Here is a 25,076-nt window from a genome sequence, read left to right as displayed (position 1 = left end):
TTGATCCAGCCCAATATGGTTTTATGGGCCGGGTCAAACGTCGACCCATCTTTTATTACTACATGTCAATAGCTGAGTGGCTCATTGTCCGTACTTTAACCGTCGGTTTCCCGCAGCGGATTATAAACCCCCCCAAAACCCTACCCCTTGTACTCTCTCACACACACTCGCATTGTCACTCGAGGAGAGAAGAGAGAGAGAGAGAGCGGTAGGGTTTTAGAGAGAGAGCATCAGAATTCAGAGCTCGAAGAAAGATGGTGGCTGACAAGGGCAAGAAGCTGAAGCTCTCAGAGAAACCCGAGGACGAGAACGCTGACCACATCGATGAGAAGCTCGTCCTCTCCATCGAGAAGTTGCAGGAGGTCCAAGACGAGCTCGAAAAGGTTGTACCCTCGTACCTTTCTCTGCATATTCTTGTTGTACCTTCATAATTGAAAAAACGGAACATACAGTTTCGGTTTCGACGATGTTCTGTTTGGGAAATTTCTGCCAATTCAGGGGTTTGTGTTCTTGTGTTCTTGTTTTTGAAATTCAATTGGTTTCTAGGGTATGCATGAATCGTAAAGGGATTCGATTTTCGGGTTTTGGTTTTCTGGATATAGGGAAATTAACCCAGAAAAGGATCTGTTGGTGGCTTACTTGGTTTGGTAGAAATTTGGATTTTTTTTTGTTTTAAGAATTTAAAGTCGCTTTGTTATATAGACGGTCATAAGTGGGAACTCCGCGCTTCGCATTTTCGTGTATGTTGTAGAACACTGGATGCTCTTAACCAATTGTTGCAATTGTTAACTGTGGAATGTGTTTCGTTTTTGTGAAGTTTGGATTGCTGCTTTTGGTTATAAGATTTTCTCCTTGTTTGTTTATATTCCTTACCATAGGTTGGGTTACATTTGACTAGAGACTAAAAGGGAAGGAAAATAACTTAAGGGTTACATTTTGTGAAGTTTGAATGCATGAAAATATAGAGAGGAATATACGATTTTGGTAGCTTTTGATCATAATAGCACTCGCCCAATCTTGCCTATTTTGAAAAGAATTTGCAAGAGGTAAAATCAGCATTAGACGGTGCCACGGCGGTTCCTCACTTTTGTCTTGGACCCCAAATAAAAAGTTGATCTTGTTGAAAGAATGCATAATAGCTCACCGATCAAGCACTCTCGTGACAAAGACCAATGGAGATTGGGGAGTAACCGATCTTCTTTTAGACGAAGACAAAATCTGGTAGCCAATCGTTGGCTTTGAATAACCAGCTCAGCAATAAATTCAATTATTCTATTCCATAACGGGGCGGGGTTGTGCACATGACGAGTGACGTAAGTGCATAAACTGTCAGCTTGATTAAGGAAAATATAGAGTTATTTTCTTTTGTATTCTGTTCCCATTTTTCATGTTTATTATAACCAAATAACTAGTAGCAGCTAAATTAATTGTAGTTTGTAAGGCGAGGCTAAATTTGATTGAGGTGGGGTTGAACCCATGCTATATTTTGTACTTTGTGGCTTTGTTTGTAAGGCCAAGAATTTCATGAATATGAATGTGTAGTGCTTTGTTCTCTTTTAAATGAATTATGTTTCTTATAAAAATGCGTATTGCTTCGAATTTTTATAATCGCACAGGGTCATTTTTAAGTTCTGAGACATACTTGTTTTAGTGGCTACAATTCACTTGTATCAATTTGGACTTATGGATTATCACAGGGGACCAACCTTGTTCATTTGATTTTAATGTTTTCTTATGAATGCTTTATAGATCAATGAGGAAGCAAGTGATAAAGTCCTGGAAGTGGAGCAGAAGTATAATGAGGTACGCAGGCCAGTCTACGATAAGCGAAATGATATCATCAAGTCCATCCCTGACTTTTGGTTAACCGCTGTAAGTTGTCTATCCTTATTTATATGCATATGGGAAGAATTTATTATGTTTAAGTGGTATTTAAATAATTTATTTTCTCCTTACTCTGCAGTTCTTGAGCCATCCCGCACTCAGTGAACTTTTGACTGAAGAGGATCAAAAGGTTAGCATCTGTTTATAACTTTAATTAATCTGCCAATAATAAATATCTGTTAATGGTCATTGATTATGCAATTCAATTACTTGCAGCCCCTTCTTGCTCTTCCATAATCAACGAAATCATGGAGATTCTTTATTTTTAAGCTTTCAGATTTGATTCTTGTTTGCCCATCATTTCTAGTAGTCTGGGTTCATCCTTCCTTTTGTTTTCATAGATTTTCAAGCATCTAACTTCTCTGGAAGTTGAGGACTTCAAGGACGTGAAATCTGGTTACGCCATCACGTTTGTGAGTTTTCTCTTTTACTTTGCCTTTTTATCTTTGAATCATATTAAGGAGTGTTTTATGTTGTATTTCAGTTACAGAGTATATTGAGATTGTAACCATTGTTTATTATTTAAAATGTACAGGTGTTCAGCCCCAATCCTTATTTTGAAGACACAAAGCTTACGAAGACCTTTACTTTTCTTGATGAAGCAACAAAAGTTACTGCTACATCCATAAAATGGAAGGAGGGAATGGTATAAGATTTGTCTTGCATTCAGTTTATATCTTCTGGTGAATTATGTTAGGGTATGACAACTTACTGCATGCCTTATTTGTGAAGGGCATTCCTAATGGAGTTAATCATGATAAGAAAGGGAACAAGCGGCCTCAGGTTGAGGAAAGGTTTGTGATTGGAACCTGTTAGGATGAACCTCGTGAAAACACTTTCATTAGTTTTTCGAAGTACCTCATATTGACTGAAACTCCTCCAACCCTTGTTGTTTTCTTTACAGCTTCTTTAGCTGGTTCAGTGATAGTCAGCACAAAGATATTTTGGAGGATGAGATTCATGACGAGGTTAGTTTCTAGTTGTATTTCAATATGGTATCAAGGGCTATGCATCAATCTCAAAATTTTCTTACTCTTGCGTTCTCAACTTTCACTTCATACTGCAGATTGCGGAGGTTATTAAGGAGGATTTGTGGCCCAATCCTCTTACTTATTTCAACCATGTAACTTCTGCTTTACCTTACTTCCCTATTACTCAAGCATAACTTAAGTATTTCGCAGAAGCTTTTACTGCTTGCTTAATTTTCTAATGGTAGCTCATGTCCGCTTTGACATAGGAGGCTGATGATGATGAGGAATTTGATGATGAGGAAGCTGATGAAGAGGTACATGTAGATTCTTTTGGGTTTATATGTCAAGTAAAGTGAAAATACTCCAAATACAGACTACCTTTATGCTAGAGTTAACTGCCAATGGAATATGTACTTTCTAAAGCTTAAATGTTTGTGGCATGCACGAAGATTTTGAGGCTCACGTAAGGAATTTTTGTACTTTCTAAAGCCTAGATATTTTAAGCTTTGCCACGTGATTCAAAAATGAAGATAAATTTCAGATGTTATTTTCTGACTTAATCATTATTATGTCTTGCCATGAACTACATAAATGTGTAAGAAATGTTGATAAGTTGAACCTTGCAAGCAGAATTCTGTTAGGCCTTTTGCATGTTAGAGTCGTAGGTGGTCTAGAATATGCTTGTGGAACCCATCCTTGTAGCTTTTGGCATCTTTGAAAAAGTGCCTACTTTTGGTGAACTGATGTTAGTGATATCACACTGTGCAACTCCTGCATTGTTAGATTCATGTGTGTAAATGTATTCTCGTGGAGTTCTCGTTCATCCAGGTTCTGTATAGATTGGAGGCATATATCAAGTTGCCTTTCAAATAGTTTTAGTAGTTGTGTGTATGCAGTTGTTTACTGTGCTTCCATTTGAACTGTCCCGCAACATATGTAGCTCCTTGATGATATAACTAAAATGAAAATTATTGCAGGAAATGCCATATCTTAATCTTTGAGGTTTGACTATTTTGCAGGGAAAGAATGAAGATGACGACTCTGACGATGATGAGGATGACCAAGATGATGATGAAGATGGTGATGAGGATGACGGAAAATAAACATTCATCTGGGTCTTCAAATCTTTTAGCATTTGCTGCTTTGTTAACAGCTTGTGTAAAGTGAGTCTACAGTAGTTGATACGTTAAGTCTTAAGGTTACAGGGGGTGACCATCATGACTCTTTCTTGACAGCGTTCTGTCATGCAGGTGCCCGACTGCTCTCATAGGCCAGTCTGGTTTTCCGGCTCTGCTGTTACTCTCTCTCCGTGAAGTTTCTCTGTTACGATGGCTTGTGGCTTCTCCCTGATATGCAGGTCTCTAGATGACAATATTAGAATGGTCTTTTCCTTTTGTTTTTGAATACCTCAGTGAGGATATATTATGGAGTTGGAAGTTCTTTGGCATCATTTTATTATTTAATTCTAGTAGTATTAAGTCATCGAGAAATAATTTCCGCATACCCTTTCTGTACACTCGGGGGCGGGTGTACAGAAATCACTTCCTAATTCATGTACAAGTGTGCCGGCAATCTCTCTTCAGGGACCGCCTGTAAGGGGATCAGCATGTAGCTCACCAAACCTGTGCCCTCGGACATGTTGATCTCCTTGGGCTGGACCCCTTCAGGCAATGTCCAACAAAAGCCATGCAAAAGGTGACCCAGCATTGATGTAACAAGGGTAGTGCCTACCTGTGCCGCCGGGCACGCGCGTCTTCCTGCACCAAACGGAAGAAGCTGAAAATCGTGACCCTTTGCCTCAATGTCTTCTTGTTCGATGAACCTTTCAGGTCGGAATGTGAATGGATCGGACCACTGTGTCGGATCGCGCCCTATTGCCCAAACATTTACATGAACAATGGTTCCCTTAGGAACATCATAGCCACCAATCTTGACATTGGCATTTGCCTTGTGAGGTAGCATCAGTGGGGTTGGAGGGTGCAGCCTCAGTGCCTCCTTGACAACGCATTTTAGGTAAGGAAGGCTTGAGATATCAGATTCGGTCATTACCCGATCGAGCCCGATAATGCGGTCGAGCTCCTCTTGGGCCTTGTGCTGCACCCTCGGGTTCTTGATCAACTCGGCCATGGCCCATTCAACTGAGACGGCAACTGTGTCCACTCCTGCAATGACCATATCCCAAACTAATCCTCCAACATTATCCTTACTAAGTTCATACTTTTCTTGAAGACCAAGCAATGCTCCCATGAAATGTTCCTTGGCACCGGCAACACTGCTAATCTCACCCTTAACCACATGCTCCTCCTTAATCGCTTGTATGAATTTGTCTTTGCGCGCCACGTGTCTTGAAATCTCCGTGTTCCGAAACCAAAAAACCCAGTTAAGCCACCAAATATCTACCAAAATTGGAAGGTATGCACCAAGCTTCTTTTCACTATCCAAAATCTCCACAATCTCCAAACCTTGCTGGTCAAGCAACCCCTCTTCGTTCTCAAACCGCTTCCCGAACACCATCCTTGTAACATGGTTGAAAGCTACAGATCTCAAGTATTTTCTGACCTCCAAACATTTACCATCGGACTTGTTTCGATCTGCGAAAATGGACCGCACCATTTCTCTAACTTCATCTTCTCTAATGTGTCTGAAAATTTCAAGACTATTAGGAGAAAAAATCTCAAGCATACAAATTTTTCTGAGCTTTATGTAGTGAGGACCATAATCTGCCCACACAAGGTCCTCACCATTTTTTGTGATCCTAGCCATGTACGAGTCCCTGTGCCTATGTGCTAGTTTCTCATCATGTTCTTTGAGCACTTGCTTTGCCAATTCATGGTTCGAGACCACAATGTGGATATTCGGACCAAACCAGACCGACATGATCGGACCGAAAACTCGTGACAGATCAAAGAAACACCGACATGGAACCGCCCCCACGTTGTGAAGGTTTCCGATGATCGGCCATGGATATGGTCCCGGAGGCAGCATAAATCTTTGCTGGTTGTAGAGTTTGTAAGCTAGGAAGATGAAAATTATTGAGACAGGAAGCAAAACGAGAGCCATTTTAGAAAAGGGTTAATTGAGGTTGGCTTATGAGTTTTGTAATTCTAATTAACTAATTAGATGCCTCTCAATATATTAGGCATTGTTTTTGTGAGAGACCATCATGCATGCATGTTAACTACGTGGAGCATTCTTTTCGTGACAAAACCGTCATGCATGTAAATATGTTACAACACGGGGAATGCGTAATGTATTGCTTATTCTTTACACGCATATATCCTTAATACGGAAACGAGTAATATTATAACATGTAATATTAATACACATCTATAATATCGTCAATTCATATTATAACACGTTAACATTGCACGATAATATGACGTCACATTGGAAATTTTTGGTCTTTGCACCCAACAAAACCCTAGAAGGACGTAGATTCATTCACTTTGGTAAAAATTTATTATTTAGTAGTGCTTTTATCAAGGTTATTCTCAAAAATTGGAACTTTCAATCAAAATGGTTCCTGAATTTGGGATTATTACTACTTTGGCTTTTTGACAGCATGTACTTGTAAGAGAAAAATAATATTTTTCATGTTGCTTTTATTTAAGCTTAATTGGAAATAAAAAAGTTTGAGGCGGACATGATTGATGGCCACATTAGTTTGAGGAGAACATGATTGATGGCCACATTACTGTCGTGCCACTTTCACTCGAAGGTTGAAAAGAGATCGAGTAGCAAAGCGTGAATACAAAGTTGCCAACTAGTATGAGTATCTAGTTGATGAGTTTTGTAATTCTTTTTGTATTCGTTTTTCTCTTAGTGTTTTCTAGCTTGGTAGCACGAGAAGTTTCCCAATAATGAGTTTTACCTCGTTAAATCCTACATTGTGCGTGCACTCTTTATATTCCTGCTAAATATCAATGAGTCAGATTTAATTTGCATAATTGGTCAATTTAGACTAGATTTTGAATTAGACCTTCAGTTGGAATCCTTTAGTTTTTTATTTCTAAACTACAAATATAATGATCAATGTATACTGGCACAAGCATGTGGATTTCACTTCACAGCCAACAAAGTTGATAAATGCCTTTAAACAAGCACGTGCATTTGTTTTTATTTTTCTAACCACCGGAGGAAAAAAATGCAGTCATCGTATATGTGGCATAACAACTTATATGGCCTAGATATATTGTTACAAACCGTTTATACTAATAAAATAAGAACATGTGGACTAATATTTACAAATCTTATTTCATTAGTGCAGAATATCACCGTGACGATGAACCCGTGCTATATATGTCCTCTATTTATGACCATAAAAACCGTTTATTTTTAATTTCTTTGCCTTTTCATTACATGCAGAAAGAGAATGAAATTAAATATATACCTCAAATGGCTTAAAGACATTCTTGTTAATTTGAAATTTTCATTCTTTTTTATAATAACTTTAAAAAAAATTCTACATTAAATTTATCTAAGCTAAGAAATAAGCTGGTATTCGAACATGAGGGAATAGCACACAATTAACTTGGACAAACCCAAATTTGCTTTTCTATAGTAATCTTTATTTTATTTTTTTTTGGAAAAATTCTATAGTAATCTTTATGAAGCTAAAAAGTATAAGTTGAGTTCTTCTTTATTTCTTTTTTGCTTTGTTATTATATATTAATTCAAATTTGGATACAATTAGTACTCTTTTGGATCCGATGCCAATGGTTTTTGCTTTTATTTTTTTACTGACAAGGAACAAAGATATGAGGTGTAAAAGTAAGATTGTTTTCATATCAAATCTTAGGCCAAGCACTATAAAAGTAAATGTAAAAGGATAGGAGATTTTGTTATATTCTTTAAGGAAATGCTTTTTCTTTCTTATCATTCTTTTACTACATTTTTTTATATGAAACATTTGATTATTTGGGATACAACAGCGACTGTATTCTTAATCAACTACACAGTGCCATAATTTATGTGTTCTAACTTTTTTAAATGTGTGATTACTTTGAAATACATTTATTGTAACATTCAAAATGACTGAAGAATTTTTCGTTATCTAAGACCAAGAAGTTTATTTATTAAAATGGGGGAAATGAAAGCTTCTTATAGCAGCTCCACCATATTCAATAGCCCGGTGGATCGGCTGTTGCTCCAACCCAATTGCCCCAGCTAGCAGCTCCAGCCCATGCGGGCGATGGGGCTCGGGGGAGACTCGAGCGAGAGGCCAGGCGGGCATCAGTGCATGCGCCGACCTTGACATATCCTCGTCCTCCTTCGACATGTTGCTATTGAAGCTGAGGCTTCAGGCGGAGTTCTGCACCACCAGCTGCCGCTGTTGCGGCTGAGCCGCCGACTAAGACTGCTCCGTCTACATCATCTTCTCTTCAACCTCCTCTACTTCCTCTTCACAAAAACAAAAACCAGCCCTTTTCGTGAAATTCTCTATATTTTCTTATCTCTTTCTCTTTTGCTTTTGCTTTTGGAACGATGGGGTTTTGAAATTTGTTGTGGAAGTGCTCTATTTTTTTTTTTTTTTTTGTTCTGTTTTTTTTTGCAGAGGTTATGAATGGCTGAGGCTGGGAGCTGAAAGGCTGGCGTTAAAGGGTTTTAAAGTGTCAAGCCAGCAGCTAATTGTGTTCTTTAGTTCCACCGATGTCGTATGCAAGGCCACAGTTGGGTTCCTTGAGTTCTAGGGATTCCAAAAATATTATTTTTGAGCTTGATTTTTGAAGGTTTGAAGAGGAAGGAGGAAGAGAGCTCACAAGAGTGAGCTGGTAAAGAGGGAGAGAAAGAAAGAAAAAGGAAGAGAGAGATAAAAAGAAAAGAGAGAGAGAGAGAGGGAGAGAGAGGAAGAACCGGTCAAATGAGGGGAAAATGGAAGGGGTGATGGGGGTGTCTGATGAATTGGTTGAGGAAAAAATACTAATATTTTATTGCCTATTACCATGACTATTCAGTTTTAGGGATGGAGATGTAAAAGGCAGTTACTGTTCATAAATGGCAGTTACTGTTCATTGGGTGGATTCAATAGTGAGTTGCCCTAAGGGGCCTTTGCAACGCTGGAGTTGCTCTTAAGCTTACCTAAGCCATTTTGCTTGTGTGGGCCACATACTTCAATGATCCGAACATTATTGCTAGTTAATTAATTCAACCTGCGAACATATGTGAATTTGGAAAGGAACCGGATCCCCTCCGGATCCATATATATACTGAGCCTGCTGAGCAGGCGATCTGGACCGTTGAAATTTGATCCAACGGCTACAATTATTATAACTTTTAGAGGGTCTCCTGTTTGTAGCAGTTAGATCAAATTTCAACGGTCCAGATCGCCTGCTTAGCAGGCTTAGTTTTATTAGATCTGAAGGGGATCCAGTTCCAGGAAAAAAATTGTACTTATGCTTAGTCACTGTCTACAGTGGACCTGTGATGGTGGCAGTGATGAAATTTATCAAATTTTGGAATTTTTTGTATTTTAGAGACTAGATGTAAAGTAAAGGGCAAAGCAAATTTGATTACTGGAAGCCAAAATAACCGCGTTGAGAATGTGTTGTAAAGTAATTTATAAGACACGATTATACAAGTACGTAGCGTCATATGCCATGATACAGCATTAAGTGAAAGTGTAACTACTAAAATTACACCATGTGTTGTCCATTGTCCATTGTCCAAGGCAGATATTTTGATAGTGTGATTGGTTCATTGTCTTTTCATGCTTAGCTGCTATGCTCTGATTGGACTTCCCTAAGTTTGGTTGGGATAAGACTTTCAGTGTAGCCATGGATTTTAGCAACTTGGAACGACAGCAAAATGTCATCCAAACTGACCTTTTTCATTGGTGCAACAAAAGCAACAATCCATCTCAAAAAACTCATTGGTGCTACAAATTATCATCTTTCCTTCTTGCTGAGGCAAGGCACCACTATTGCTTGGGAATATATACTTAATTATTCACACATTTGAGTACGATTTAGATACAGTTCTTATATATATATATATATATGGTATAATCTTATCCTTACTCTGAATTATTATAATGAGCAGCTAAGTACAAAAGATTTTCAAGTTCAGAAAAGTGATATATCTTTTAGTGGAGTAGCCCTCTTGACTTTCAAATAATGTTTCCCTTTGTTAAGCGGAAACAACTATATGAACCACAAAGCAACGTGCTTGCCTAGAGCCTAGTCTCAAAATTAACCTGCCCCTGGAAGTGGAAAATGGAAAACAGAATTTTCTCAAGCCCTAATCCGTTGCATGTGAATGCGGTTGCAATTTTTAGATTGATCGATCGATAGGTTCATTGATCATTCTCTAGGGTATAGATCAATATCAAGTCATTTAGTTGTATAAGTACGTATTCATGCAATCAAATTCATACTGTAGAACCCTTATAACTCCTTAATCATCATAGACCTGATAATATTTCATTTTGGTGCACTCCATTAAGAAATTAGCATATGAAAAATCATAATCACAAATTAATATACATAAATCACATAAATATGTGACAAACTCTCTTGGGAGTTGGGAATTGGTTAACACATAAAAATCTCGCAACAAAACCAGATTTAGGATATACTCATCATGATTCACACTTATCACAAGGAAGTGAATAGTGATGAGTGGTGATGAGGGATATACAGAAATCGCATAAATATTGCATGCAGATGCAGTGCAGACGAAGAAAGGGGAAGGTGTGGATCACAGAAGGGATTCCGAGAGGGGGCCTTCCCTTTCTTTTTCGTTTCTTTTATTGAGGATGATGAAGTCACTGAAGAGTCCGGAATAGAGGCAGACAAAAAGTTGAGAAAGTGATGTGACTCAACTCCCTCCATTTTCAAAATATTCCAGTGCAACTTCCAGCCTATATGAAGGCCAAGATTCCAACTGTCTCTACTACTCTCAATCTAAAGACCATAACCAAAAACCCTTTCTTTTTTTCACATGTATTTATGTTGGAAAATTTAATAATAATATTATTATATTAAATTTATTAATTGAATGGAAATCAAAAGTGGAGCCCTTTGGTAGAAATATGTGTCTACTCAAATTAAGAGTTGCAACTTTTGACTCTTCATGAATAGTCACATGCTTTCCAAAGAGGCATCTCACATTCTATAAATAGGGAAGCCCCCAATCACAAAATAATTTTTCATTGTTTTACATAATCATACATAGAGTGTACTTAAATATTAGAGAGTCTCATTGAGTCCATATAAGAGAGTTTTCAACACAATCGTGGTTCATGGAGCCTTGTAATTTGGAGTGCTACTATTACAAAGACGGGGTCGTTGTATCTTGGGAGACATGCGCCAATCAACCATGAGTACCGTAGTGGGGGCGTAAACTTGTCTTAAGAACAAAGTGTCCAACACTTGCCTCGACCGTATTTTCTAGGTTTTTCTAATCCATTATATCATGTTCATTTAACATTAGTTACTCATGCGCATGCATTAATTTTGATATATAATTGCATGAATGATTTCTTAAAATTTTATATGATTTAATATAGCAATTAGACCCAAGTTTTCCAACAATCTTAAGACAAGTTTATGGTTTGATTGCTATGTTTGTTTGAGAACAATATTATATCGTGTATCTTTCTGCGTGGATTTTCTTTTTCAAGGTAGAATTTTTTGGTTTCTAGTTTTGCATAAAATAGTACATATGTTAATTGTTTCCAAATATATTGCAAGTTAATTTGATTCAAAAGATGCCAACTCGTAACCTTTCATTATTATTTTGTTCGTTTGTTTATAGTTAATTGAACCAAATATTCTTTACAAGTTTAGTGGTTTATTGCTATTATAATTTGGCTTGTGGGTTTTAATTTTCTTGACAACTTTGTTTTGAAATTGATTGTGATTTTCTCCTGTTGTGCGAGTAATGATGGCACAGAAAAGTTATAATAATATATATATACCTGCATATATGCATTTTATTTCCTACCATTACACTAATTAAATTCATATATTTGTTGACAATGAGTTTATTAATTTCAATTCTCTGAAATATGCATGCAAAAGGATATAAAGGTTTTGTTTCACAACTTAGATTCCTTGTTTATGCGAACTCCAATAGTGAAATTGTATGGACCCAACCAATTGTAAGCAGCCTAAGAACAATATATATATGAAAAACCCTAACAAAAGACCAATAAAAACTAGCTTAGCAGGTTTTGTAGGACAAAGTTTTCTTGGGTTTTTGTTGATAAACGATAGGAATAATCTACACTAAATTAATCTAAATTTCAGAGAGAGAGAGAGAGAGAGATCTAAACGTGAGTGCAGAGAAGGAAGCACACTCTTATAGCCAACTTAGTGCGATAAGGCTTTCATGTTCAGTTTTAAGCTTTTAGCAGAGGCTATATAGATTAATATGTTGAGTGGAACTTTATTTGATTTGAATTTAGGTTTAGGGTTCCAACTTTTACATCCAGAAAGTTGCCAATGTGAAGAAGACTCTAGTTTTCGATAAGATATTAACAATTGCACAGCTGACGAAGATGGTAAGCTGTCTCGTTCAATGGCATTACATAAGTGGCAAGGCATGTGGTCTCAAAGAAAGGCAACATTTTGCTAATTCCTGGTTCACATTTCTCGACAGTAACCCCACAGTGCTGTCATGTACAGTAAACTCTGCCATCTCAAATCAGATGTTGCCACATGCTACAATGGACTTGTTCAAATGGAGTCCCATTAGGTTTCGTTCAAGTTATTAGAAAGAAAAAAAAGTCATTAAACTAGTGGGGTGGAAGTTATTAAATGTATTAGGAATATATATTTACTTGCGGGGAATACCTTTTATTTTCACTGAAAGACCTCTTATAATAAAGTGAAACCCTAACTGTCGTAGAACAAACGATGACGTGCAAAGTTTTAAATAGAAACTGATTTTTGCACATTTTTTCCTCTTGCATTTCTCTCTGTTTTTAGCCGTTTGATTGAATAAATTAATCAAAATAAAAGAGAACAAATGAACAAAAAAAAAAAAAAAAAAAAAAAAAAAAAGAGTCGGAAGAAGAAAACAGGAGTGCTAAAAATCTTTTTCCTTTTAACTGTAGTATAGTTGACAGTTAATCATAAACCAAGAGTTGATAGTTAATGTGTTTCTGCAAATATCATAAACCAAGTGACCCTACAAAGTTTTAAATATACGTAAAGATTGAAGGCATTGCAAATCATTCATACAAAGGAAAAAGAAAAGATAAGGGGCATTAAAAATCAACAGTGGTTGTGACAATCAGGTCAAGAAACTGTCAAAAATGTTAGTCATTATCTCTCTGTTGTAAATTGGTACTTGACAAAAAACCTGAGAAATTCAAAACCAGCTATATAAAGATTAAGACTTGTTTTCTTTGATATAGCAATTTTGGTTATGTATCTAGAATAGTTCATCATCGACATCTTTATTCATCCAGTTTCTTTATTTAAGGGATTGTGCTATCCACACAATCCCGTTTATCTTTCACACATCCTCTCAACTTTTAATCGGATCGAATGAATTGAAGATGATCAAATAATAGAAGGGGGTGTATGAAAAGTAAAATGGAGTGCGTGAATAGCACCACCCTATTTAAACTACCAAATTAGATTATGCCACATGTTCATTTGATTTGCAAAAGACAACAATACTATCAGATTAAGTATATCACATCAAATATTGTGTGGAGCAGATCACATTAGCTGTGATACTCAATAAAAGCATCCAATCAATTTCAAGTTGGCAATTTTCAGATATTATAGCAAGTAATCTGCAAATATATTACAACTTTTTCCCAGCTTCATAAAGCTCAATATCCAGATCAATTCAACTCAACATAGACGGAATTTTCTTTCATATTATATATTGTGGTCTAATTAATGATGCAAATGGATTAAAAGAGAAAACCAATGGGGTTTGTAATGTGATTAACTAATTAATTTAATTAAGTAGATTGGTCAAATGAGTGGATTTATGGACCAGCATGAATGTAAACAAACCTTAACACAGATTCTTTAGAGAAAACCAAAATGATTTAGATGGGCCTGCAGCCTGCACATAAAACCAGTAGCCCTGTTCGATCATGATTGCATATTCTGCATGTTTTGTAATTTAAAATTTGGAAGGAGTACTGCTGATCATCCAGGGCCATCTGCTTGTCCCGAAGGGTAACCCACATTAGCATTTATTAAGGAACACCAAAACCAAAAACTTTTAATACCACCTAACCGTCGTTATATAGTACAAAATGTAGGGTTGCGAGAGGTAGCAGAACTCTTGTGGTCAAAACTCTTATCATGAATGCGTAAGTAAATGATTTGTTTATCGTTGGAGTAACAGATCCTCGCAACTTGCATAATAAGGTAGAACCCTAGTTACATAAAAGGAATCAAAATATACAAAAGAATTGAAGATGCTTCCGAAACTCGACCGGAACCTATAGGCCAACCATATTATAATAAGGAATACCAAAACCCTAAACTCAATACCATTTATCCATATACCAAAATAAAATAGGGGTGTGATATCCACACACCCCATTTTACTTCTCACACACCTTTTTGATTTTCGGTCGTCGGATCGGATAAATTGAAGAATATCAACGGACAAAAATTATCAAGAGATGTGTGAGAAGTAAAATGGAATGTGTAGATAGCACATTCCAAAAAAATATATAAGTACAACTTCATAATATATAACTCTTGTCGTGAATGCGAGACTAGAACTCTTACCGTTAATTCATAGATAAACATTGCGTTGATCACTTAAGTCACAAGTCTTCGCAACATGCACTAATAAGTAATCCAGGTACCCAAGAAAAACTTGCATAAGCAAACCCTAATTAGGGTTTTGGATCAAAGAGAAGAATGGAACACGTCTGAAACCTAGAGACTAAACCCTAATGCCAACAAAGATTATAGGCCCAATAGGCAACAGTCAGCAAGAAGGATCGAGATCAGGAGGAGGGTAAGTTTAAAGATATTTTACTGGTTGGAGGACTTAAGGGATCCCAAAGTTCCCTTGCCAGCAACTAACAAATAACAAAGGTGCAGAGCAAAAGGCAAAGGGCCAAAGGCAAAATGAAATGATTAATTGAATGAGACCGGGACCCACTTTATGTAATCTTTCCTTTTTTTAAAGTCTCTAAAAATTTTTTTGACTTGGGGTTGGGTCCCACCTCGGCCACCATTGTCTTTATGGGATTGAATGATAAAAGGAGCACCTCACGTGGAGAGTCTGAGCCAAAGGGGATGTCCAACCACAATAAAAAGGGGAACCCGTTCACCTGGTCTCCTCCTCTCCCCTTTCCCTCCTCATATCCTGAAAATTCCCCAAAAAATTGAAATTTAAAATCTAAATGTTATTTGATATTTGGGTATTTGGCAATAGATGTTTTGATATTTTCCTCCACAGAACAGAATGAAAATTTTGGAAAGGAGTTTTAGACTTGTAGTGCAAGCAGCTAAAGCACTTATTTTTTGTATCTGAAGTCTTGTGTTTGATCCCCGTTTTCCTTTTTTTCCTCTTAAAAATTTTCAAAACTAAATAAAAATCTAGATATTAAATTTTTTATAGGATCTAGATTTTAATTGATTTGGTGTTTGATCGATATCATGGATATCTTGATATTTTCCTCTAAGGAATAGAAAAAAAACTAAAGATGGTTGTAACTGATAAGTGTTTAAGAATATTTATATTGTCATTTGCACCCTAAACTTTCTATAATTAGAAATAAAAATATACTTGTGAGGAGTGTATAATGAGATTTTTGAAATCCTAATAAACATTCTTTATTTATCCATGCATGTATCTGAAATTCTGTGTTTAATAATTAAATAAAAAGCTAGATATTAATTGATTTGATATTAGGTGTTTGATCATATGGATATTTGGATATTTTCCTCTAAGGAAAAGGAAAAAAAATGAAAGATGCTTGTAATTCATATAAGTGTTTAAGAATATTTATTTATGCATATGAAATACTGAGTTTGATTTTTTGCCTCCTTTACCATTACTTGTGTAATTTATATTTTTATATATATGAAAAAACAATTACAATATAAAAGAAAGAAAGCTAGAAAAAGCTCAGCACAATAACAAAGCAATTTCTTTCCTTTAAAAAATTGCTTTTTAAAGCTCACCCATATAATTCCCACTCATTATCTTTGTTGCTTAAAGCTTGCCCGCCCAGCCCTCTCTTCCTCTCTCCCTCCCTCCCACCCTCCCTCCCTCCCTCCCTTATCTTCTCTCTCTCTCTCTCTCTCTCTCTCTCCAAAGGACCATTTTAGTCCATACTTCTTTCTTTCTCTAGCTACTCTCTAACAAAACATATCATCTAAAACAAAATTTCAGTTTTTTTTCATACACAAATTCCAGCCAACCAACAACCAGAGAATTTTTATTTATTTATTTTTAGAAGGAAAAAAACAGATTTGTCCTGTAAAAATACTGTCACTAAGTGACTGAAGAGAGCTGAGAGCTGAGTTGAGCTGCTGCTGAGTGAGAAACCCACCAAAACCCAATTATACTAACAACTAAGCCCTCTCTCTCTATCTCTGCACTCTCTCTCTTCCACACTCTCCCTACTCTTCTCACACAAAATCCTCCACAAACCGATCATAATTCTCTTTCCCATGCGATCATGGAAGGAGGTGATGATCATCAACTCCACCACCACCACCACGACTATCAACAACACCAACAACAACATCACCACCGTCCGAACTTCCCCTTCCAGTTACTAGAGAAAAAAGAATTAGATCACCAAGAAGCCGCCTCCTGCTCCAACACCACCTCCCCCTACCCTACTCTAGCCATCACCACCGTCGACCCCACCACCACTAACAACACCGTCTCTACTGCCACAACCACAACCACCTCAGCTCTCCAAGCTTCTTCCCCCGAGGCCTCCAAAAAGCCACCCCCCAAGCGGACCTCCACCAAGGACCGCCACACGAAAGTCGACGGCCGAGGCCGCCGCATTCGAATGCCGGCTCTATGCGCCGCAAGAGTCTTCCAGCTCACGCGCGAGCTAGGTCACAAGTCCGACGGAGAAACCATTGAGTGGCTTCTCCAGCAGGCCGAGCCCGCCGTGATTGCCGCCACCGGTACCGGCACAATCCCCGCCAACTTCACGTCACTTAACATCTCACTCCGCAGCTCCGGCTCCAGCATGTCGGTCCCCTCGCAGCTAAGATCCTCTTATTACAGCCCGAATTTCTCTCTCCAACAGAACCAGCGGCGGAGCCTCTTTCAGGGCATTGGCCTCTCATCTTCTGACAGCTCTTCGACTCTCCTAAACTTCCAAACAAACACCATGCACGCTTCCATGTTGCAAGCCAAGCAGGAGCTCCGGGATACTGTGTCTTTAGATCTCTCGGAGGCGGCGTCGGCAGGGGAGGGGAGCTTGGGAGGGAGGAAGCGTCGGCCGCCGGAGCAGGACTTGAATCAAATGGGAGGTGGCGGCGGTGGTGGTGGAGGAGGGTACTTATTGCAGTCGAGCACTGGTGCGGTCCCGGCCAGCCACCCACACAGTCAGATTCCGGCTAATTTTTGGATGCTGGCTAACTCTAACAACCAAGTTATGAGCGGAGACCCTATTTGGACTTTTCCAGCTTCGGTCAACAACAGTGGAATGTATAGAGGAACGATGCCCGGTGGCTTACATTTTATGAATTTCCCCGCCCCAGTCACCGTGTTGCCTAATCAACAACAATTGAGTGGCTCGGGCGGCGGCGGTGGTGGTAATGATGGCGATAACATGAGTGATGGGCAGTTGAATATGCTCGCTGGACTCAATCCGTACCGGCACATGTCCGGTACAGGTGTTTCAGACTCGCAGCAGGCAAGTGGCTCACACTCACACCACGGCGGGGGTGACGATCGGCACGATAGTACTAGTCACCACTCATAAAGCGGGCGAATGGCGGTCGGATTTTATCTTCATGGTCATCGTTGGTGGTCGTCATTTCTTCCCACACGTGTAGTAGTTTGCTGTGTAACAACACACGTGAGGTTTGATTGATTGCTCTTAAAATTCTGAGGTTTATTTTTATCTATTTATTCCCAATTTTTTTGTGTGATTAATATGATATGGCCGGGAGAAGAGAGGTTTTGTTAGGGTTTGAAGGAAAAAAAAAACAGACACTTATTTTTAACATGAGTTAATTATTTTGGCTGCTCTCTTATTTCTCTAATTTTTGGCGATTAATCACAGTATACTATCATCATCGTTTGTGTGATCAATTCTCCCTTCTCTCTTCTTTTTATCTTCTACGAAAAGTAACTCGTCGAAATTCTAGAATAAAACGGCTCATACTATGAATCAAGTGAATGAACGGTTGGACGAACAGCTTATACTGCTTCGTAATTTATGCATTTTTACTGTGTTGGTGAAAATGACTTTTTTTGCATGGTATATGGTAAGTCTCCTACCTAACTAACAATTGGATTCCCTCTTTTTTCCTCTCACTTTCTCTCTCTAGATTCTCTCTCTAGGCCACCACCATGTTTGTGTCCATGTTAATGGGCAGATTGTGAAAGGGCTGAAACAGTAGCACTAGTAGTTTTACTGCAAAATGCAGGATTAAAAAAAATCCACAGCCTTTTGATCATTCTGATTCTTCATCTCTCCTGCCATGAATCTCTAGGGTTTACTGCATCAATTATATAAAATTTTCAGCCAAGGTGGGGAAGGGTAATAGGACGGTAGGGTCCACACCTTATCAGTTCCAGGTGTTCGCTCAGGTGGTGGGACCCGGATGCTGGTCATTGCCCAAACCGATATACAACGTCACTGACAAACAGGTGCATCATTCCTCATCTTTTTTTTTTTCTTCTTTCTTTTCTTTCTTTCTTCTTTTTAATGGTGCAGTTGCTGACACCATAGAGGGTATCGGTAGTGAGTTTTAAAATTATTTAATAACTCTACTGTGTCGTGGCCCACCATCTCATCAATCAATCTGCACCTTTTATTTCTATGAAACGACCTTTTGATTGGGTACCGTTGAATGATTGGGTCTCCGACTCTCTTATTCATGGAGGGGAGATTTTATCAATCTACGATATGCTACGTTTTATTACATAAATGTAGGAAAGTGTATTTTTTTTTTTCAAGTGTTTCTTCACTTATATAAAGACATGTGACATACATACTGAAAAATCTCTTCAATGGAGGGTAGGATTTTTTTCAAGAATTTTCTAGTTAGCAAACCATGCATAAATTTATAAATTGCTATTGCTATTCAAACACTTCTTTTTATTTCCTAATTACTTTTGTTAATTCTATCTATTGATCTTCTTGAATTCATTCGACCCGACGGTTGAAAATTGAGAAGAGTGCGTGAAGTAAAAATGAGTGTGTAGATATGATTACTCTATTTCCTTTCTTTTTATAGGAGTAGATAAATTAGTTGTGCTTTAAACTTCAAGAACAAAATAACACAAGGATTGTACACTTTGCACCAATTGGATTCCACACATTTAATTGATACCCACATATATATATATATATATATATATATATATATATATATACCTAAAGATTATATTCTTAATCACACAAGGGACGATTGCCAATTACATTTGCCAGAAGGCACATGACATAATCAATCTTAGTAATGTCCTATCCTACATGACTTAATGGTGGTTTGGTTGTGGTTGGCCGGGTTTGTTTAATTTGTAAAATGAATTCATGAAAACTTTATTATGATTCAGCATATGACATGCATAAGAGTACTTGATAGTTGGATGTGCGGTTAAGAATAAAATAAACAAAAATTCAACAGTCATAGACTTCGGTGTATAGACTTGTGCATATTAGAAAGTCCTTCCTTTTCTTTGATGGTGGTCAAAATGCGATCGAGTGAAAGAAAGAATGACTCGTTCTTGAGACAAACAGTTTAACTGGATGAAACTTGAAAGCAAGATAAAGGTTCTAGCTAGGATTTATGAAAATTGAGAACTGATAAAAGTTTTTATGGGCTCCCTGGTCTGCATAATTTTGGAGTCTTGAGTTAATTGGGATCAATGCAACTCTTGGTAGTGCTCTAGTTAATTTTGTGGCCATCGATCGCTGTTCTTATATATTCTTAGTGATCCTTTGATGAATAAAGTACACAAAAAAAAACAAGTGTAAAGTGATTAGTTGTTGTTATCGTGTATTAAATATGCAGATTTATCAAATATAAAAGTATAATCTCATTAGGTGTCCACACGTAACAGATTAGACATTTTTATAATATTCCATGTCGAATAAATATCATGTTCACAAGATTTAGCCAAATTATAATTGAGTTGTATTTGGTTTGGAACAAAAGGATATTGTAGTAGATCACCGTTGGAAGATGTAATGTACACATCAAAACTAACAAAATCACCTTTAATCAAGTGAATATATATTAAACATAAAAAAAAAGGTGTTAAGTAAAAAAGTTCAATGGTGCAATACATTGTTAAGTTCGATGACTAAAGAAACTAAAATAAGAGTTCATGGACTAAAATTAAACTAGGGGTAAAGTTCAGGGATCATTGCTATAATTCGGTCAAATGGTTCACATTCACATATATGGCTACATATGCATCTACATTCACTTATTCATGACATTCAAACCCTTGCGCATAAGTTGCAAGCTAACATGTTTATGGAGAATCGAATTTCAGTCATGATTAGTTCTTATTACACATTATTGGTTTGTTAATATTCTTTAGCAATTTCTTCGAAACTTTTGTATGAGTAAAGGAAGTTAAAGATCCTGAGAGGATCATCGCTGTAATATAATTTCAGTTAAAAAGTACGTTTAATTTACAGCAAATACACATTTAAGAGATATCCTGATATATATTTGTTGGACGTTGTTCGTTGTCATGACTGATGATCATGACAAGTACTGTGATTTGGCATGTACTATCTTTAATGTTGTTGTGTGAGAAATCTGTGTCAAACCCATCATCGCAAAATATAACTTGGTCTGGGTCGTACACATATTGTGCACATGGTTTTGAACCCTGTCGACGACACAGCCGATGGTCCCATGCATGCAACCAGGAACCAGCAAATGAAAATCTCGATAGATTGTATGCCAGAAGTAGCATGATTAGACCATCTAAACTTATTTAGCCATGCATGAAATCTTCCTGAGCGAACCAACAAACCTGCCTCCAGTTGGGAATTAAATCAAAACCTTATTAATATTCTACTAATTTGGCCCATAAAATCACTTATAATCCCGTTTTCCGTGATTGATTATTAGGGCCCAGAAAATCTAATAACCCCACCTTCCACGTAGGCAGTTAGCTTTTTTATCCCCTTTTTTTTTTTTTTTTTTTTTCTGATGGAAATAGATGGAGTGGCATGTCACATGTGCCTGCCTAGCTAACTACTGGCTTTTAGCTTAAGGATTGTTTGTTGGGCAGCAAGAAAATTGGATCAAATGACCCACCACCACATCCACATCCACCCTTAAATGTCATGCTTTTTTGCGATAATACGACCTAGAACTCTCCACTTCTGTAGAGCAACATCTTGGGTGTAATTGTTTTACAATTTCTCTCGTTATGTGATCATTATTTGACAAGTCATATGATAATGAAGATATATTGGATGACTAGTTCATGACTAGTTTAGATACATTAACGAATTAATGTTATTACGGAAATATTTAAAAAAACACAAACACCTAATTTGATCGACCTCTCCAACTAAATTATTCTTCTATAAGTATCATTGGTTAATTCATCTAACTACTATATAGGTAGTGCAGCCTAGCACACAGTTGAATTTAGACCCAATTTTTGGGGAGAAATGATTTTAACTCCTCTTTTTCCCTCATACTCTCCTCTCATATATGTTAGTTGATAATTGTTTTTTATTTTTTTCAATCCAAAGGTTAACCACCTTTGAATTATCGACTATGGATTTAGGGGTCCGACAATAAGGGGAATCTAGCATACAACAAGATACTCACACTATCTCTCACATTACGTGCCCTCATGTGGTGTGAGAGAAAAAGAGAGAGATATCATCGACACGAACAAGATCTCCTCCAAGATTGGGCATAACAAATTGGTGACAATGGTAGTTGTCAAAAGTTGTTTCATGTATACTCAATCACAATGAGTTTTTTTGTATTAGAAATGAGTTTTCTGCACAAACTATTTTCCTATTCTACACTTTTATTTATTTTTATCATTTGATTCTCTTATTATAATTTCATCCAAATATTTAAAAAATAAATAAATAAATAAAAAGACGTGGAGAAAGAGATGGCCATGGTAGTTGTTTGGGTTTATATTTGACACTGGGCTTTGTAATAATGAAGGCCCAAAGATGCGAAAACAAATAGAAGATTAGGCTCGGGCAAGTCAATGGGCCCAAGATGAATTGGAAGCTATTTCAATGAAGGCATAGGCCACATGTCTATGATTGAAGTGCCCAAGATGAATTGGAAGCTATTTCAGCGAAGGCATAGGTCATCTATCTATGATTGAAGTGATGGGCAACAGAGAACACCTCACCACCAGCCAAAAATCACTTTTCAAGGGCATGGCTGAGTAAATAGGTGATGACTCACTGCCATCAGAAAAGACATTGTCTAAAAGTAAAGCTTAGACAGTCGGGCCAAATTGTCTATAAAAGTAGAGAGGGACACCAGAGACAATGACACTCAACCAATCAATCAAAAGACATCCCACTTTGCTCTCAAGCAAGCAAGAAACCAGAAAGCTAAACTTTGTCTATATCTTGTCCTTTTTAGTTATAGTTCCCTTATGGAAAGCCATCTTTTGTCTAGATTAGAAGCTCTGCTACCTTCCCCTAATGTTGTAGTATCGATTCCCTCTTATAGAACCCTTTTACTTTTCATCATCCAGATTATACAAACCCCCTATAAACATAAAGAAAAGTGGCTGCAAGAGGTTGAACCTTGCTCGACAAGGTTAAATCTTGCCCAACTCTCTTTTGTTTGTACTTACATATAATATATCTATTATTTAGTGCATTTTCCTTCAAGTTTTAAAATCATTTTCAGCTGTTTTACACTTAAAAGTTCCATCCGCAATCAAATCTGGACAAGTTAATGAACCTGTTTTCATTAAAACGAACTTTGACCGAGAAAATGGTTGGAAGGGCCTTGAACTCCCTTCATTTTGGACATACAAATGCTATGGATTAAAAGTCCTTGTTTACAAGGCAAGAAAAGAACCTTATACAGACTTAACCAATCTGTGACAATCCTTTGATAAAACAAGAAGTCTAAATAACTTATGGTTCAAGTAACCAACCTATTTCACCTCCATTCAATAATCTGTTACACAAAGATAACAGTGGTACGCTTAGGTCCTTGTTAGTTTTGATTGTGAGCTTCAAGGCCTAAACCAAAGGCTCGACAAAGACACCTTTCAAACTAACAATCAACTTGTATTGTAGCACAACAAGCAGCAAGATCTTGCCCGACATGCAAGAAAAAGCTAGAGGCTTGAGAAGCTGTGCGAGGGACTAGATCCTAAAATCCAGCCCGAACAGTAGTTAATCATTTTTCGTCCTTTTTGTATTATGGTGTAATATTCTTATAGACTAAAGAGTAAACTGTCCCCATGAACTAACAACCCTTTCGAAATTGTCTCCCAAAACTTATATTTCAGAAAATCAAGGATTTAAACTCGAAGAAAGAAATAGTTCGTGAAGAAACTGCCAATTTGTTCTTGTTTTGGCCTTTTCATGCTAGTCACATTCTCCTTTTCTTCTTCGGCTCAAAATCCACGCACTCACCTAGTCACACGAAACGTGAGAAAACTTACGGCACGAAGCAGAAGTTAACAAAGACAAAACCAAGGTCCTATTGGTTTCCACACATAAACAGTTGAATGTAAGGTATTGATCACAGGGCTTCCTTCTCAACAACAATTTGAAACGCATTGATACAAAGATATTGCGACGAAACTATTTTCCCTATCGCCAGTCTGGCCAAATGAACCAAATACACTTCCATCATCTTACAAAATGGAAATGGAAGACAAGCAATCTCCAAAACCCCACAATTCTAATGGCATGCTAGTGAATACGCAATACGACCATCATCAACTTCCTTCATCGTGAAGAAGAATGGTCGCATTCTTCCAAATTGTAAGCTATAATAATTACATACAAAATTCAACTCAGAGTCACAGAGATCATCATAGTTGCAAAACATTCCCTTGATTTGCTCCATACTGTTATTCAAGTGACAGATGATAGATACAGTGGCTACTGAAAGAGAAGGAGAAACAGAAAAAAATGCAGAAAAGAAACAAGGCAACAACTCCATATACAACATAAACACAATCTGTAATAAAACACTAAACAGATGAAATGTAGCGTTTCTTATTGAATGTAAGATGTGGAGATTATTTAGCCACTAAGCTGGACAACGTAAAACTGAGTGACTAAATTCGATATCCAACTTGTCATTCACAATTTTACGGAAATTAAATCTAAAACCACCAATTTATAATTGTGAAGAGAAATACCATTAAATTGTAAATTTGAGTGAATAAATTTTCATTTTTCACTCTTAATGATTATTTTTCTTTGCGTGAAATGTAACACTTTAAATCAGCAGTTAGGGGGGTTATTGGTTTGGAATGTGACTCTTAACACATTGATCGTATCACTTGATTGCTGAATGCAGGGAATTTGATGGCTCAAAATTAGAGTTATTCGGTGGAACACATAATAAAAAGAGATGAACTATGCTGCAAACAAACATGGGTCATCAGCTATCTCTACTCTCTATAATTTTGATTTATAAGATAACTTATATAAAACGAGACTTCGTTAATTAAACTTGTGGGAACATTTGTGCACGTAATTACTGTTTTACTCTAAAAATGTGACTTACTTAGGCCTTCAACAGTAGTTTGAATGCGTGTAATACTTATATAAAAATCACGTAACTTAAGTTTGATATCTATATATACCACTACTGTTATACTAATGTGAGTTCAATATATTAGTATCATATTTAAATTTTCCGATCCATTATAAGAATGCGAATCTTATATGAGTACAATATATTAATATTACATTCATTTTTTCTGACATACTGTAGACAGTCTTACACCCCCCTTGTGACGATTTTGTTCCGGACTAATAACATGACACCAAATGTTAACTTGAGGAAAACGACACTTTATCCGGCCGTTTCGTGTAAGTAATTCTCTTCTAATATTTACCGCCACTAACTCTCTCTTGTACTTCTTGTTAAAAAA

At 37.1% G+C, this 25,076-nt stretch overlaps 2 protein-coding genes and 1 pseudogene across 3 annotated transcripts; 2 read left to right on the top strand and 1 right to left on the bottom strand.

Annotated features, from left to right (window-relative positions):
* The first annotated feature begins 152 nt into the window (after positions 1-152).
* LOC137712668 (NAP1-related protein 2) lies at positions 153-4,337 on the top strand. Of its 2 annotated transcripts, XR_011065235.1 has the most exons (11): positions 153-383; positions 1,750-1,872; positions 1,964-2,014; positions 2,226-2,297; positions 2,420-2,530; positions 2,617-2,678; positions 2,789-2,852; positions 2,951-3,007; positions 3,122-3,169; positions 3,875-4,018; positions 4,106-4,337. XR_011065235.1 is itself a non-coding variant. In XM_068451794.1 (10 exons), exons 1-10 carry the CDS (start codon positions 255-257, stop codon positions 3,956-3,958), a joined length of 801 nt encoding a protein of 266 aa, XP_068307895.1. In that variant the 5' UTR covers positions 153-254; the 3' UTR covers positions 3,959-4,337. The 2 variants fall into 2 exon arrangements, 1 of the variants encoding a protein (XP_068307895.1); XM_068451794.1 differs by having other exon boundaries at positions 3,875-4,337.
* Positions 4,279-5,915, bottom strand: LOC137712667 (cytochrome P450 98A2 pseudogene; annotated as a pseudogene).
* A 10,219-nt stretch (positions 5,916-16,134) lies between these two features.
* LOC137713694 (transcription factor TCP15-like) lies at positions 16,135-18,042 on the top strand. Its single transcript, XM_068453031.1, has one exon. It carries the CDS (start codon positions 16,474-16,476, stop codon positions 17,743-17,745), a length of 1,272 nt encoding a protein of 423 aa, XP_068309132.1. The 5' UTR covers positions 16,135-16,473; the 3' UTR covers positions 17,746-18,042.
* The last annotated feature ends 7,034 nt before the right edge of the window (positions 18,043-25,076 follow it).

This window comes from Pyrus communis, chromosome 13, assembly GCF_963583255.1.
Source record: "Pyrus communis chromosome 13, drPyrComm1.1, whole genome shotgun sequence".
In the NCBI taxonomy this organism is placed as follows: Eukaryota; Viridiplantae; Streptophyta; class Magnoliopsida; order Rosales; family Rosaceae; genus Pyrus; species Pyrus communis.
Note: the sequence above shows the minus strand (reverse complement) of the source record. Positions and strands in the feature narration are given on the sequence as shown.